Below are 16,594 nucleotides of genomic sequence, written 5' to 3'. Positions count from 1 at the left end.
GTAAATTGGGACGTTGACATTGGAAACGTGCCAGATGGTCAGATGCCCCAATCTAATAGATCATAGATACATTGATTTCCATATTTTTGTATTCAATTAATTTGCATTATGCACTTGAGATTGAAAATTTGTGAACGCTGAGGGGCTATTAATGAACAACTGTATATACTTAGTGTGGGTTGAGTGGCCGAGAATCAAACATCGTTTTTAAAAGTTTTGATGGTACGCAGAAAGGATGAAAGAACCGTAACTTTGGGATTTGGTAAAACATCACCAAAATGTTGGGGGAAATTGGTTTGAGATTTTTGACACTGATATGACAGACTCCAGCAGTCCTTTACAAAGAAAATAAACCTTGATTATAGATGAATACTTTCATAATGGTCCAGAGTTGAATTGCAGGTGCGACAAAAATCAGTGGAGTGCCCCCGCGCTCGTAGATCAACGTTGGGGTGTTAACAACGTGTCAGAAGTGTTGGTTTGCCAGAGGCAGCGCGGCTGATCAGGTTATGAATTGATAGTGCTAATGCGACCGGAGATACTTCGGCGAACCCCGGGCTAGGACGGGGGCCCGGATTGACTCCAGCATTCGGTCCATCATGGGGAAAACGACGACAAAGCTTGTCTAGTTGTCAGTCACAGGAATGGGGGTATGTTGATGCGGAAATCCTGCCATATTGGATTCTGCGCTGATTGATGACGGATATTAGTCATCATTGGCTCTGTGTGTGTGATCGGCGGGGCAAGTTACTTACGTAGCCGAACTTGCTCTAGTTTCTTAAGGGTCTCTTCTCTTGGAAGACGTCATGATTTGCAATCATCAAAATAAATTTGCGGGGTTTTAGAAGTGATGAAGCTCTTAGGCTAATAACTTCAGACACAACTTACTGTTGGCCTTCAGTGGAAAAGGAGAATGATTTTTAAGGAGAACCAAGGGGAAAATGAGGACTAAATGCCACTGTCTACAACTTGATTGTAGAAATAGTTTGATTCTCTAACAGGTTGAAATCAGTAAGAATGGTACTGAAGATGCTCATAGGTTTATACAGTTAATGGGATAGTTAAAAACAAAATATGTTTGCCTCAAATTCTGCATTGATCTTTTGAATTGATAGAACAATGCAGTGGGCTTTATTCAGAATGCAATACTTTCTCTGGATTATGCATAACAAATGTTCTCATGAGTAGCCTAGTTATTATCACCAGAGTGATATGTTTAATTGAAGATGATATTATAATGGACACTTGAAAATTACCAGTCTCTGCCAAATAGTAATGCTCATTGAGCATTAAGAATATACAATTGTCACTGGTCCATTTTGTTTCACCCCTTAAACCATCTCAGCTCCCTGGGTAGTGTAGAGCCTGTGCTGCCAAGTTTACTGTACACCAAGCTATTAAATCAATCACAAGAACTATCTCCTCCCTCACGAGTACCCTTTTACTCCTGGGTGAAGAGAAGCCAATATAAATAAGTGTCTTGCTCAAGGACACAAGTTTCATGACCAGGGTTTGAACTCACACTCCCATGACACCAAAACTTGGGTCTAGTTCACTAGACTTCTCCTTGCCAAGACTCGCCTGCTGCATCACAATTTATTAAGCAATGAAGTTTGATTCATTGGCTAGCTTATCTTAAAGGTTAATCTGAGTTCTTTGTACCTACCCTGACTGTGTTAAAGACACTCGCCACCTTTGGTAATTGTCAAAGCCAGTATTCTCACTTTGTGTATCACAATACATGTATGTGCATAAAATAACAAATCTTTGGAAATCTGACTCAATTGGTCATCTAAGTTACAAAAGAGTATAATGAAAGAAAAAACACCCTTGTTGCACAAATTTGTGTGCTTTATAAGTTGCCTTAAAAAAAAACTCCTCACCTGAAGTCTTTTAATACTTGAGGTAGAAATTACCTCTTTCTCATGTCACTTCAGAGGGGTCCTTTTCTCACAATGTGTTATACTTTCAACAGCTCTCCATTGCGCATTACCAATGCAAAAAGTAATTTTTAGAGTAATTACCAACAGTGTCCAGTGCCTTCAAATAGGGTCATCTCAAACTTACATTGTTATTCAGTGATTATACGTTGGGGGCATACATTGAATAAAAACTCTCATTAATCTTCAACTTTTTCCCGTATCCATAAATCACGCGGGTTTTCTTTCCTCCCTTCCCTCTTAATATCAGACGAGTGATGGCCTGTTTTTGTTTCACCTTTCCACAAGTTGTAACTTACTCAATTAAGCCACCTGCTTTGAAGAGACTTTGATAAATATTGAAAAGAAATACAGCCATGGGAATTAGAAGATGGACCAGAAACTGAAGTGTGTTTGTTGTGAATAATTTGCTGAGCTTGGGTTGAGTGTTATATAGGACACTTGTGTACTAATGGGAGAGGTTAGCTTTAGTTCATTGTAGTGTTGTACTTGGTACTCAAAACTCGGTACTCAGAGTCGAGTACTATTTTCAGCAGGGGTTATTTTTTTTTCTTCTTTTTTTCTCCTGAAGACAAGACCAAGCTAGCTCTTTTAAGAGCCAACAGTCCCTCAAAAGAGATTTATTACACAGTTGTACCTGCAAGTTAAAAATTATTTATATTAATTCTTGTCTGGTACATGCGTTCCCGTGTGATGTAGTAGATTGGAAGTTATGGTGGAGTTAAGTAACATCAAGGTCTGATTTATAACAAAACAATATTTAAGATTTATTTTTCTTTCTTTCTTGTGCAGGTCGTCTTCGGTCTTCCCTTTGGTCCAGAGATTGATGTGTGGTCAGTGGGCTGCATCTTGGCAGAGGTAAAATTCTTTTTCCACTTAAAGACAAATTTCTGAGATTTTTCACTAGATTCAGTCTGCATGATTAGGTTTAAACGAACGTTAAAGAATTGGTAAGAAACAAAAATCATGGAGATCACAGATTTACATTTTATGAGAAATACCTAATCTAATTTCGCGTTTGGAGTTTATCGCTCAGTGAGCGTTTTGTTCTTTTTTGTTCTGGCGTCGATGCAGTGCACAATTTGTAATCGGTTTTTCACTATTCTCTCGTGACCAAGATGGACGATTTATCTCAAACTTTTACAGGTTTGTCAGTTTATGTATATGGTGGATTACATAAAGTACTTACATCATCAGCAACTGTTTTGCTAGCAAAACAATTCTGTAATGTTCCTTTAATTTTTTTTTTTTAAATCAGAACAGTAGGACCATTCTAATTAGCCATATGCATGTTAGATTTGCACTCTCCACTTCAATTACGAAATCTGACTCTCTTCGAACAATTAAGAAGTTTATCAAACATTATCTGTATCCTATCTAATGTGCTGCGTTCTTGACGTATTGGCGCTATACAAATGCCCTGTATGTATGTATGTATGTTAGATTTGAATAATGGCTGGTACAATGACATGCTTGATCACAAGTTACCGCTTAGTTGCTCACAAGTTGCTTAGCAACCTAATTCGAGGCAAGCTTTTGCATAATTACTTAAAGGTCTGCAGGTGACATGGGTGTTTTTTTCTTTCATTAATATCCCGCAACTTCGACGACCGATTGAGCTCAAATTTTCACAGGTTTGTTATTTTATTTAATGTTGAGATCCACCAACTGTGAAGACTACTCTTTGACAATTACCAATAGTGTCCAGTGTCTTTAAGAGTTGGTGAACACCCATACACAATTCTGAATGAATGTGTATGGCACAATGGTACCAGGGTTTGCTCATCTGGAGTTTGCTAAATAAAAGCTTGCCCCGAACCACTTGACATAGCAAATTAAATAAATTTGACTGGAAAAAGTTTGGTAATCATTTCTAAACAAAGTTCTGTTCTAAACAAATTCAAAGGTTAAGTTGTTTCAATTAATAAATCTATTCATTCCATATTATAAAATCTGCTCTCTCCATTCCACCAATCCCTTTACCTTCTTGCATCGCCCTCTAGCTTTATCTTGGAGAGCCACTTTTTTTCGCCGTCACCAAGGATGAGCTTCTTGACAAGATGGTGACGGCCCTTGGTCCACTTCCAATCCACATCTTCCAGAGAGGCAAGTTCTACTCTGAGTATCAACGCTACATTGGAAAGCCGCAGTCTATGCTGGGTAAGAAGAGTCTAGGATTCTAATGTCTAAAGCCGTGTTTGCATTGGACCTATTCTGGAAAAACTAACCAAGCAAATGGGTAACTTCACCATTTTAAGTCCAGTGTGAACAGCCAAGGAAGTTTCCCTCCGAAGTAACTTGCCCAAACTCCGTAGTTTAAAACCCACGCCCACAGTTAAATTGACAAGGTCAGTTTAACTAAGCCGAAAAAGTCCAGTGCGAACGGGATTTGGGTAAAAGGCTGCCACGCCACGTGATTGGGCCCTGACGTCATCATCAAATAAATGTTGGTTGAAACATTTTGGAAATCAATGTCCCTGTGTGTTCCCTGTGTGTTACACGGTGTAGTGAGCATTTACTTGTTTACTCAAAAATGATGAGGTCAGCACAGTTGCCTCCTGTGGTGTGCATGCGAGAGGTCAATAGGTGTGCCCTCAAATCTTGTTGTCCCTCTAGTGGTGGCCGAGTGGATTAGAGCACTAAACTCAAGCGTTGGTGTTTCTGTTAAGCAGAGTGTGGGTTCGAGTCCTGGTTGTGACTCTTGTGTCCCTGAATAAGATACTTTTTCTAATAACTGCTTCTCTCCACCCACGGGTAAATGGGTACCTGTAAGGGCCGAGATGGTTCTTGTGATTAAATTAGCTTAGAGTAGCGCATATTTGTTGCACACGCTGTATACTCCCCAGGGAGCTGAGTATGGTTTAAGGGTTGAATTAAATGGCCCAGTGACCAGGGGTAATAATGTTGGAAGCGCTTTGAGACGCCCCTGGTGTGTAAAGCGGTATATAAAAAGCAATTATTACCATTACTCCATATAAGAATTGGTAAATTTGGGGTACAACATAAGGAAACTTAATCCTGCTTCAAGAAAGAGTCATCCTTCTCCGATTTCTTTACAAATTGGTCATTAGTTGCTGACAAGTCATGCACAGGGAAATTCTCAAGGGCAATTTGATGGGTACTTGGGTTACATTGATGACATTTTTTCAGGTTGATTACATGATTTATGTTACTTGATATGTAAAAGCTCTGTTAATAATAACGGTCTCAATCTCCAATGTTTCAAGTCATGGAAATTGTATGAGAAAAGAAGATTGTCTGAATCGCATGGTCAGTGCAGCGTACAGTAACCATGTGTAAATCACAAGGGCTCGGTGTACAGTGATATCATCTTCAACAGATAAATGTCTTTTTAATGTCATTTTGTCCTGAGCTACATCTCGAAGTATGAGACTTATACCTTTAAAGCACCATGTAATGGTTTACAAGGTGCTTTACCACTGGGTTCTTTTACCTGCATTACACAACACACGGGACCAACGGCTTTACATCCCATCCGAAGGACACAGCAACATGATTAAGCGCCTTGCTTAAGGACACGGGTGTCACGACTGGGGTTCAAACCCACACTCTGCTAATCAGAAACACCAGAGTTTGAATCAGGTGCTCTATACCGCTAGGTCATGACCCCCAGTAATGATAAACTCCCAAATAGCAGACTGGAAAAATAGCTCTCCCTTGAAACCTTCAGCCTTAATTGAAACTGAGATAGAACGAGGAATCAAAGCCTCATTTAAGTCTGAAACAAGTTTGTGCGATTTAAGTCTGTTTTTTACAAATCAAAACCAAACGATACTCCACTGTAATTGGATGTGGGTCCAGATAAAAACTCTAAATGAACTCCACGCCTAACCATTTCTAGGTCGGTTAAAAAAAAAGTCTATGCACTCTGCCAATTTGTCAATATGTCTTTATTTTATATTGTGAAAAAGTGAACTGCGATCCGAAAAGTATTCCTTTGAATCACAAAGATAATTTGCACAGATTAGTTTGGATTTATTTATTTCAAATCAGCTGCGATTTTTATTTTATTTTTTACGGGGAATTCCATTACCTTTAGATGAATGAAAAGTGGCCTCATCCATCAGGAAGCCAGCTTGGTACAAATTAGAGTAGAAGTATGAGAATTGAGACCTTCGCTTGCAGTAATTTGAACCATCAAAGTAATGTCGGCGGACATAAATTTGTCACAGGAGAGGGAGTTAACCCAAATAATGGGCAACGTAATCACGGCCGCCTCTGCCTACCCACAGTAAATATGATCTATGACATTCCTGGCAGTGGAAGGGGGGGAAATATTAGATGACCTGATTTCTCACTCACAAATCATTGTTTTAACTGACCTACTACTACGCTTTGTGCAAAGATGTCAAAATTACTTTGCTATTACTTTATAATGGGAGACTTTGAGACTGTCCTTTTTCACAGTTTCTCGCCAGCAGTGCGCAATACTGAAAATGTGCGCACACTCTCCAAGCCGCAAAAGAAGGACCGCTGCTGCTAGCGTCTCAAAAGTCTCCCGTTGCTCAATTGTTTTAAACTTTAAAGCAATTAGAAAACTAAAAGTAAATTTAAGAAGTAGAAATGAAACGACCAAAGGTTTAGAAGCAGAGCTAGATTTGCTTTCTGTTCAACCTAGTTAGCTTCTGCTTTCTCAAGGTTATTTTGGTTTTGTTTGTGGGGATGTTTGTATTACGTTTGTCCACTTTGCCTACTACAACGAATCTGTTAGTTTCCTTACATTATGCCATTACTATTTACAAGTTATACTCTATTATTTATTCTGGTATATGCCTCAGCCTAAAAAAGGTCTTTAACCAGGAGCAGGCCTGAAATAATATGGAGGCCAAGGAGGGCATGGTCTCCGTTGCCCTGGTCTTGACCTTGGTGCCCCTTCAAATGTTTTCCATTAGACTTTAAGATTTTCCTATGGAAGTGCCCTTTGCAAAATGAATACAGCTTTGCCCTCTCAAAGATAAATTCTGAGCCTGCAGGAGGCTTTAAAATCTGATTAGGCTCTACTCAAAATGTAGCTCTGCGTATAGTACCATTCATCAAGTTCAGTTTAAATTTTGTTTTAAAAAAACATGCATAAAATGTGTTTGAATGTACAGTTGCAAACAAAGTTTGTGTGCACTTTAAAGCAGGAATTGAAATTGATGGGTAGTGACAGTGCATTTCTTTAACAACCTTGGGGGGAACAGGTCCATATGGGTTTGTTATCACCCCTTTAACTATTCTTTGATTTTCCTCATCTTCTCGGTGAAGTCAGTAACTTCAGGGAGACCCTTCAGCAGTTTATCAACTCATACTGTTGCATTTGTGAACATTCGTTCACCTGGTTTGCTCCACTATAGTGGAGAAACTTACGGTTAGATGTCTTGCCTCAGGGCATTAGCAGCATAATAATAATATTGAAATCTTATATAGGCTGTAGCGCACGCATCTACCAAGGTACTCAAGGCGCTGAGTATATAGAAACTTTCAGAAAGATAGGTTATTGCAGAGATGAAGAAGTGGGAATTATAAAATGGCATTTTTGTTTGAGAAAGTTATTAAACAAAGTAACAAAACAAAGCATCATTTTTTAACAAGGTAGTTATTTCCTATTGAGGAATTTGCCAAGAGTTTGCTTTTTGGTTCGTTAAGCCAACGTAATCTTGATTTGTTATAACAAACTCAGTATTGCACCCTCCCTTTAAACAGTGTACAGAAATTAATCTCCAGTTGAGTCATGACCGACGCTTAGAATCACAAGAGCATGTAACTCCCACAGCTTTGATATTCTACCTGCAGTAGTATAATCCTGAGTGATATAGATACCTGTGATAACTCCTGTACCCCCACGCTAATAAATAATCAAATGGAAATCAAGCAAAGAACGTTCTCTCATAAAACGAAGAAGAAGAAAAAAACTGCAATTATTGAACGGGTCCAGGGCTCTGGTTTTTGAAATCCTGCCGCTTCTCGTAGCAGCTTAATTACTGTGGGAGTTTCCCCACCAGACTTTATGTAAATCTCTTTCCTTCCCCATCGCCGTCAAAACTCTGTCTAATAGACCTAATAAATATCCCTGTGGACTTGCAGATGGGAGCAAACCATCTGGTTTTGGGCGGGAAAAATTATTGCTAGATTGGTTAGAGGAGTTGTGTGGAGTCCTCCAGGGCTGAGTTTGAGAATTTCATGGAGAAGGAAAAAATGTCCAAATGCTCTGCTTATCCCTGGTAATTCCAAGAAATAATTGTTGCAGAAAGTGTGTTACTGAGGCTGTCATTTGAGACTTAAGCTGTTGACTTTTAAAATAGTTGATATTAACTTTTCCTCATTCCAGCTTAAAGGCACTGGACACCTTTGATAAATGTCAAAGACCAGTATTCTATCCCAACATATGCATAAAATAAGAACTCTTCATTGCTCGTTACCAAATAAGTTTGTTATGCTAACAATCAATTTGAGTAACTACCATTAGTGCCCAGTGCATTTAAGCTGTTGATTTAAAAAACAATTGATAATAACTTTATTTCTTATTCCAGCCAGTGTTTTAGATAATGCATATTGCCAGATATCTCAAATATAATGACACTGAGTTATCTATTCGTGTGTTTGGATTTATAATAATAATAATAATAATAAAGATATTAAGTTTTAATATAGCGCTTTTTCTCAGACGAAGGTTGTCCCAAAGTGCTTCAAATGATTACCACCGATCGTTGGGCCTTAAATCTTTCCTTAAACCATCTCAGCTCCCTGGGGAGTATACAGCCTTGTGCAACAAATGCGCTACTCATCTAAATCAATCACAAGAACCATCTCTGCCCTCACAGGTGCCTATTTAACCCTGGGTGGAGAGAAGCAATTATAGTTAAGGCTCAGGGACACAAGTGTCACGACCGGGATTCAAACCCACACTCTGCTGAACAGAAGAACCAGAGCTTGAATTCGGTGCTCTTATCTGCTCGGCCACGACACCATACATTGCTTTTGTATTTATACATTTTAGTAATTAGCACTTCATTATTTTATTCTGCAGAGACACAGAGCAAACTATTCTCCAGACTGAAGGGGCTGAGAGATTACAACTTTGGCAGTTTCATTCTGGCCTTTCTGCAGTACAATCCAAGTAAGTAGATTCACCAACGATTCATTTTTAGCTGGCAGAATGATTCCCAAATTGATCAAGATGTATAATTTACCTGTAGATGGCAAAGTTTCAGCTTCATAAGTCGTCAAGTTTTTTATGGGGAAAATTAAACAATGTTTTCAGGAGTGCTGCTTAAATTCGTTGTATATGCTAAATTAATAGGAGACTTTCCAACGCTAGGCGGCAGCAGACATACCGGGTAAATTTCCATTGTTTACGTAGTTCTGAACATGCGCATAATTCTGAGAACAATGGATTTACCCGGTAAGTCTGCTGCCCTCTATCGTACCAGAAAGTCTCCCATTGTTGTCTCACTGAGACAAAAATTATTTTCGTGAAATTTTTCACCACGGCAAGTAATATTTGAAGGGAAGCTTCCTACCATCATAATGTTTAAGCCGTGTAAGTTTTATGTGAATCTGTTGGCATTTGTGTTTCGTGTCGTACAAAAAGTACCCAAACCCTTAACATGCTTTGAAATATCTTGCAGGTGATCGTATCTCGGTTAGTGATGCCTTTCTACATCCATTCCTAGCCCCTGAAGTTGCAGCAAGGTACCTCATGCCATCTGCTTCCAAAGGTTGGTATCTAGCGTCGTTCCTCACGCCTCTATGCTTATTTAAACATAGCTTCATGACTGCACACTAAGTGTTGTGATGTTCAACCATGCAATGGTCTATGACATTAGTGTTCTACATATATTAGAACATCTCTAGGTGGGGAGAGTTTTCTCAGAAGTGATAGACCTGTTGGTAATTTTGAGTGAGAGCTCAAGCGTCAGTCAAAATTGCTGATTATACATTGGTTGGTTTGGCATCCAAGTTAAAAGTTTCATCAGGAAACATGACTGTGTTTGATTAAAAAATTCAATTTAAAAGCCATTTAAAGTTCATCTTATTGGAATTTTTACCTAAGCCATATTTCCTTTGTATTTTTATTTTATTTTTATTTTTGGGGTACTGCAACTTTTCTGTAGAATGACAAAATTAAGTCCAATGGGGACGCATGGTCGCTGGATATAAAAACCTAACAGGTCGAAAAAGGTCGCGCAGCTACGGTAACCTAACAGGGGTGCTAAAAAGTCAAATGGGAGCAGCTCTGGGCTGTAAACCTACCGCATCCACGCTTTATACAACTTGGCTGAATATATGTCTAGGTGGGAACGCACAGTAGAATGGCACCAAAGCTAGTCTTGTTAACTTTCTGCATGGCCGTGGAAGAAAGAGTCCAATGGGACCACAGCTTATTGATCATGCCTATACACAAAAATATATGTATATTTTTATAGTATATTTTTCATTTTCCATTTTCCAGCATCTATGTATCACAGAATTGACATCCCTGCGAAGACTTATAATCTATCGCCGACGATCTGTTCAGAGGTTGCTGCTGATCGTCTTTCAAGTCTAGACCTTCTCAGAAGAGGGACTGCAGTCAGCCAGTCGGACTCACTACCTGCCAAGAAACCCAAAAGGGCCATTGCAGAAGTCGCACCTTTTGCTTCCAAGCCAGACGTTGAAGGCCTTTGCAGTAGTCCGTCTGTTGTCCCCGTACCGGTCTCTATTGGAGTATCATCGGAGGAGACCACCTTTGAACTCGCTGGTGGGGTTCTGAAGCAGGAAAGCTTGGACACTGATGGAATTGTAAAACACAATAAAGTCTCCAACATTCCAATGGATTCCAACAGGAAATGTACCGACATTCCAAAAGATTCCAAGAGGAAAAATACCAACACTCAGCTGGATTATAAAAGGCAAATTGCCAATGTTCCTATTGATTCCAACAGGAAAAATACCACTCTTCCACAGAGTTCCAACAAAACTACCAAGACAAGTCTTCCTGTCCCATCTTCAATCACCAAATCACACGAGGATAAAAGTTTCAGGCAATGTAAAAGGCAGATACCATTTAGTCTGAACTACGTCAAAAAAGAAACAAGTCTAGAGTCTCGCCCTGAGGGGTCTGCTCAAGATATCATCACAGTAAACAAGAAACTGAAAGACCCTTGTGGCCACGGAAATAAAGTGGTGTCCAACAAAAAGCAAGACATCCAGATAGAGGTGGAACATCCAGTAGTAAACCAGGACTCAAGAAAGAATCTATCGGTTTTTCAATCCATATTAAAGAGGGAATTGAAGATTAGGGTAAAGCAGCAGCACAACGCAAACAAAACAGAGATGAGAAGTTGTCAGACCAGACAAAAGCATTCCGAGTGCCAGCGATCTCCACAAACTTCATTATTAGAGAAGCATGACACAGTGTCACGTCAAGGATCTGTTGCAACGTGTTTCTCTGTAACTTCACAGTCACAGACCAAAAAGCAAGCCACGGTGTCGCGTCAAGATTCTGTTGCTACAAGCTCCTCTTTAACTTCCTCATCACAGACACATGTTGATGGATCTAAGGACAGAGAAGAAGATACACAGGGGAGAGGACAGAGACGTATGAACGAGCAGCAGCTCGGGACGAGGATGTCCAGGTTCAAGCATCTTGAGAAAATGAAGATGGATGCTGTGCAGCAAAACTCTCAGGGAGCGCTAGAGCTAAGGGATGAACCTAAGGCGCTTCCAGGCAACAAATCTGGATCACCAAGGGTCTTCATTGACAGCAAGAAAGAAATGGCTGAAGAACAAGGCAATACCACCGAAACTTCAGAAAGACATTCGGGCGAGAAGGGACACCTACTCCTCACCCCTTCCTGTAACCCACTAGAGGTCAGCAATGATGGCTTGATTCTGCTTACACCTCTAAGCTCTACCCAACAAGAAGAATCGCCTAAACCACAATCGGAAAATAGAGTTTTCAAAGCTACCCCTACGCAGACACCAAGAATAAAAAACGAAAAGGTTAGGGATAGGATTCCAAATAAACAGAGAATCTCACGATTATTTGGGGCGAAGAAAGCAGACAAAGGTGATACCCTTCCAGAAGTTATGATACATTCCCGATCAGATGTAAATAAAACCGAACAAAGTCAAATTAATGAAAGGCGGTGCGATGTTGGAGAAATATTCAGCACCCCAACTAAAAATGATTTTGGCTCAAAGAGCGAGGGAAATTCGTTAAGGGCCAGAGAGAAAAATGGGAATAACGGAGGCACCCCAGGTAGAGTCACAAACAATGTGAATAGCGACATTACACTGACAAGCTCGACACCTGTCGGTATCGGCCAAAAAAGATCTGGAAGATGCTCAGTGCAAAGTTTATCAACAAAACGCTGTGCAGATATCAGAGAGGAACAGGTGGTTGATGATAAGGCACATGAACGTTTGTCAACAGAGGTCAAGTTTACACCTCGGTCATCTTCAAGGAGGAGCAAGAGTCTGGCTCAAGAGCGCATAAAGGCTAAGAACTTCCACCAAGGGGATAACTGGTGGAAGTTGAGCTCTAGAGAAGGGAGGTGGAGGGTAGAGGGAGAGGTGTCACTTGATGATGCTGAAGATGGTGGAGATGAAGGAGGGATGTCATCATCTAGCGAGGTACCCCTGGCTAGGAAAAAAGTTGGGAAGCAACTTGCAGATATTATAGATGAGGGTGGGTTAAGTGACTGCGCCGCACATCAAGAGAGGAGAACTCCCAGTAAGAATTTGTTTAGTCGGACCTTATCAAGGATGTCCCCTGCTAGATCAGACCCCAGTTGTGTTCAGGCTACTGAAGGAATGTCCACGATGCACTTACACAAAACACCCGCAGAGGATGTGTACAATTTTGAGTCTTCACCCGATTCAAAGGGACACACAGCTTTGTCATCCAAGAAGCGAAGGGTGCATGCCGACCAAAAAGCTAGCTTGAAATCTAAAAAGACATCTCAAAAAGATATTCAGAAGAAGTTACTGAAAACTCAAAGCCACAAGCGCAGAAAGAGCACTTCATCGGAAACGAAGGTGAATAATCCTACTGAAGGACTTTCAACGGCACACACAGACAGAACACTCGCAGAGGATGTGTACAATTTTGAGTCTTCACCAGATTTAAAGAGACACACAGCTTTGTTTTCTAATAAGCGAAGGACGCCTGCTGACCACAGAGCTAGCTTGAAATCTAAAAGGACATCTCAAAAAGATATTCAAAATAAGTTACTAAAAACTCAAAGCCACAAGCACAGAAAGAGCACATCATCGGAGACGAAGGTGAAAAATCCAAGAACGTTAAAAAGAAAAATATCGGGGAGTTTGATTGCGGACCTTCAGTTCACTTCAAAGTCAGGTAACAATGATTTCCCAGACGAATCAAGACATGAGTTGACAATCAATCCGATGAGTACGTTGGACAACGGAGAAAACGTGAATGAAGTGGAGATTAAAACAATCAAAGGATTAGAGGAGATTAACCACATGAAGAGGAGAAGGATTAAACCGGACTGGGTAACAAATTCACAAGTTGGACAATACCAGAAGATTCCTGACGATTGGGAGTCATGTTTCAGGTCTGTCGCCCAAGCACCATTACCTCCAGATGAACCTGTAATGCTAGAGTCGTCGGACAACACACTGAGTGAAAGGCAAAGCAGGATGGAGCATGAACAGGTAGAGTTTGGATTTTTTTGGTAGTGAGCTTTTAGAGTTAAGGCACTGGACATTGTTGGTAATTATTCAAAATAATTGTTAGCATAAAAACTTACTTGGTAGGGAGCAAAGGAAATACATCCCTCTGCACTAATGTAGTTTTGGAGAAAGAGGCAATTTTTCACTCAAATATTAAAAGACTTCAGACCTGGAGTCTTTTTATGCATCTGAAAGCACATAACTGTGCAACATTGGTGTTTTTTTTCTGTCATTATTCTTTTGCACTTCGATGACCAATTGAGTCAAAACTTTCACGGATTCGTTATTTCATGCACGTCAGAAAGTGAGAATATTGGTCTTTGTCAAATACCAACAGTGTCCAGTATTTTAAAAACATGCACACTTTGATTATTGTCATGTTTTGATGGTAACCTCAAAGTCTGTACTTTGTGAATAAGTAAGTGCTTTGAAAACAACTTTTGTTTCAGAAATCAACAACTCTAAACAGTTGTTGTCCAAGTTTATGTGAAGCCTCATTGTGAAGTTTCACCTTGGTTCATTGAGGGTGTAATCTAAAAAAATATTTCATTAAAGACACTGGACACCTTTGGGTTATTGTCAAAGACCAGTCTTCTCACTATGTGTATCTCAAAATGTGCACAAAATAACAAACCTATGAAAATTTGTGATCAATTGGTCGACAAAGTTCAGTTGGTCGCCAAAGTTCAATTGGTCGTCAAAGATAATAATGGAAGAAAAAACACCCTTGTCTTACGAAGTTGTGTGCTTTCAGATGCTTGAGTAATTACCAATAGTGTCCACTGCATTTAAAGCCGACCTCAGGTCGACCTACAATTTTCTTGTGCCCACAACAAACCGTCAGCAACACGCAGACAAAATATGCTCAGGTCACAACAACTGAGAAATCGTGGGCCTGCGATTGGTTCCTGACCCTAGGGATCCTGTCGTACAAGTTGGAATAGTTCTACAAATGCAACTATTAATTTTTTTGAGCGGCAACTGTTTCAGATTGTCTTAAAATCATTGCAGTTACACTCAGGTCATAAATAATCGCCGACTGAAAAGTTCCCGATGGTCTTAGCTCAGGCGCAGTGTGATCCTGGAAAGTCTGTCGCCGACTGTTTTTTGTTGACGCAAGGCCGGCTTCAAGGCACTCAGAAACAATACCCTATGAATGCCACTTTGGGAACAAAAGAGGTGGATGAGCATTTCAGTTAACATCAGTTTGATTTTATTTGATGTTGCAGAGTTTAAGCGAAGACGTTAGCGATGATGATTGGTGCGACAGTGAATGGGATCCAGAGACAAGTCTCAGTGGGGGAATAAGTTCACAAACACCCACCAAAGGAAACTTTGATGATGATGATGATGACGATGTAAGATTCCCTTCCCTCTCTCTTATATCTTTTGTAATCCTTGGAATAAACCTTTATCATGGTGCAGCCGTCTTCAACTTCTCCCATTGGTATTAATGTCACCCAAACCGAGGCTGTAAGAACGAAATAGTCTGGCTCCTATTTGCAAAATGATTATGAGCATTCATTATTGTTGTTTGATACTAGGAACATGACCAAGATGGACGCAGCATGATAAAGGTATATAAGAAGGGAGGTCAATATCAAATTGCCATTAATGACTTTGTTCTGAGCAGACAAAATGTTGTTTGTTAGAGATTGATTGGTGGGGAATGATACTATCGCTGATAGACTTGTCACCAGAACTTGATAGATTTAAACATTTTGGTTTCGGCTTATCAGTGTATTGATGGTATCGCATCTTTTCTGAGCACATCGTTGTCATCTTGTCCCATCCTTGTGGCCGTTTGGGCAACTCTGTACTCTTGGTAAATTGGCTCCACTATTCTCGGTTTTCTGAGTACAATAACCCTTTAATCACCCAAGTAAAAAATTACTCTATCACACAGGTCAGTAACATGCAAACGCATCTCCCAACATCCCCGCGGATTGTTTACAAAAAAAGCAACAGGGCAGTAAATTTGACCAGTCCCAAGCGAACCTCAAATGCACATAAATTGGTTTTTGGTTGTCACAAGACGGCCATAAATCAGCGGACTGATGCAAGAGAAGTGGTTCTCCTGACTGAGTTTCATAACATTCTGCCTCATTCTGTTTGATTACCTGAGGTCATGTCCCCCGCCTCCTCCGGATTATTTACAGATGGAGAGGTGGCGACAGGTGTATGTCTTAATTATCAGGGTATCAGCCTACCCCAGAAATGTTTTTTGGGGAAATTTACATTTTGCTAGTTGTTCTTAATGAGAACTTGTCTTGCTGTATTTTCTAGCGCAGATGAGTAGATGTTTCGAAATTGGGAAACCTCTTAGTTCTGAAAAGAACTGTTCTCCTTTTTAACTACTTTCTGGGCAGATGGGTGGAAATCGGCCTGGGATTACTACTTTGGGTTTAGTGGATCAAGGGGAACTTCTCGTTATTAACTTCACTACCCTGGAGTGAGTTCCTCATTGGTCCCAACGCTTTGACTAGCTTGCTCGTGTCAACGTCGTGAAAAAAGAATTACAGAGTGTTACTAATTGAAAATGCTCTTGCTCTGTTTTTTCACAGGAGGTGATGTTATTGTGAGTCTACAACGACGTGCCTTCAGTCTACTGATTTGATGTCCACAATCATCTTCCAGAAGAGGATCAAGATAATCTTTTGTCTTGGGGGGGGGGGGGCTGAGCACTATTTGCATTCTGGCTGTTAAAGGCCCTGGACACCTTTGGTGATTGTCAAAGACCAGTATTTTCACTTGGTGTATCCCAACATATGCATTACATAACAACTTTGTGAAATTTTGACTGGTCATCAAAGTTGCAAGAGAATGATAAAAGAAAAAATACTCTTAATGCACAAAATGTGTGTGCTTTCATATGCCGAATAAAAGGCCTGAAATCTTTTATTAATTGAATGAGATATTACCTCTTTCTCAAAAACTTTGTTACTTCAGAGGGAGCCGTTTCTCACAAA

General features: G+C 40.1%; 1 protein-coding gene across 1 annotated transcript; it reads left to right on the top strand.

The window, feature by feature from the left end:
• Positions 1-2,310: 2,310 nt before the first annotated feature.
• Positions 2,311-16,401, top strand: LOC117288313. The gene is made up of 8 exons (XM_033769161.1): positions 2,311-2,331; positions 2,733-2,798; positions 3,944-4,100; positions 8,971-9,060; positions 9,572-9,661; positions 10,396-13,607; positions 14,855-14,983; positions 16,190-16,401. The coding sequence occupies exons 1-8, from the start codon at positions 2,311-2,313 to the stop codon at positions 16,205-16,207; spliced, it is 3,783 nt and encodes a 1,260-aa protein (XP_033625052.1). The 3' UTR covers positions 16,208-16,401.
• The last annotated feature ends 193 nt before the right edge of the window (positions 16,402-16,594 follow it).

This window comes from Asterias rubens, chromosome 1 (assembly GCF_902459465.1).
Source record: "Asterias rubens chromosome 1, eAstRub1.3, whole genome shotgun sequence".
Taxonomy (NCBI): domain Eukaryota; kingdom Metazoa; phylum Echinodermata; class Asteroidea; order Forcipulatida; family Asteriidae; genus Asterias; species Asterias rubens.
Note: the sequence above shows the minus strand (reverse complement) of the source record. Positions and strands in the feature narration are given on the sequence as shown.

Coding starts and splice junctions, on each gene's coding strand:
- LOC117288313 (XM_033769161.1), top strand. CDS start 2,311: ATGGACCAGAAACTGAAGTGT. Junction 4,101..8,970: donor AAAGCCGCAGTCTATGCTGG/GTAAGAAGAGTC, acceptor TTTATTCTGCAG/AGACACAGAGCAAACTATTC. Junction 9,662..10,395: donor CATGCCATCTGCTTCCAAAG/GTTGGTATCTAG, acceptor TCCATTTTCCAG/CATCTATGTATCACAGAATT.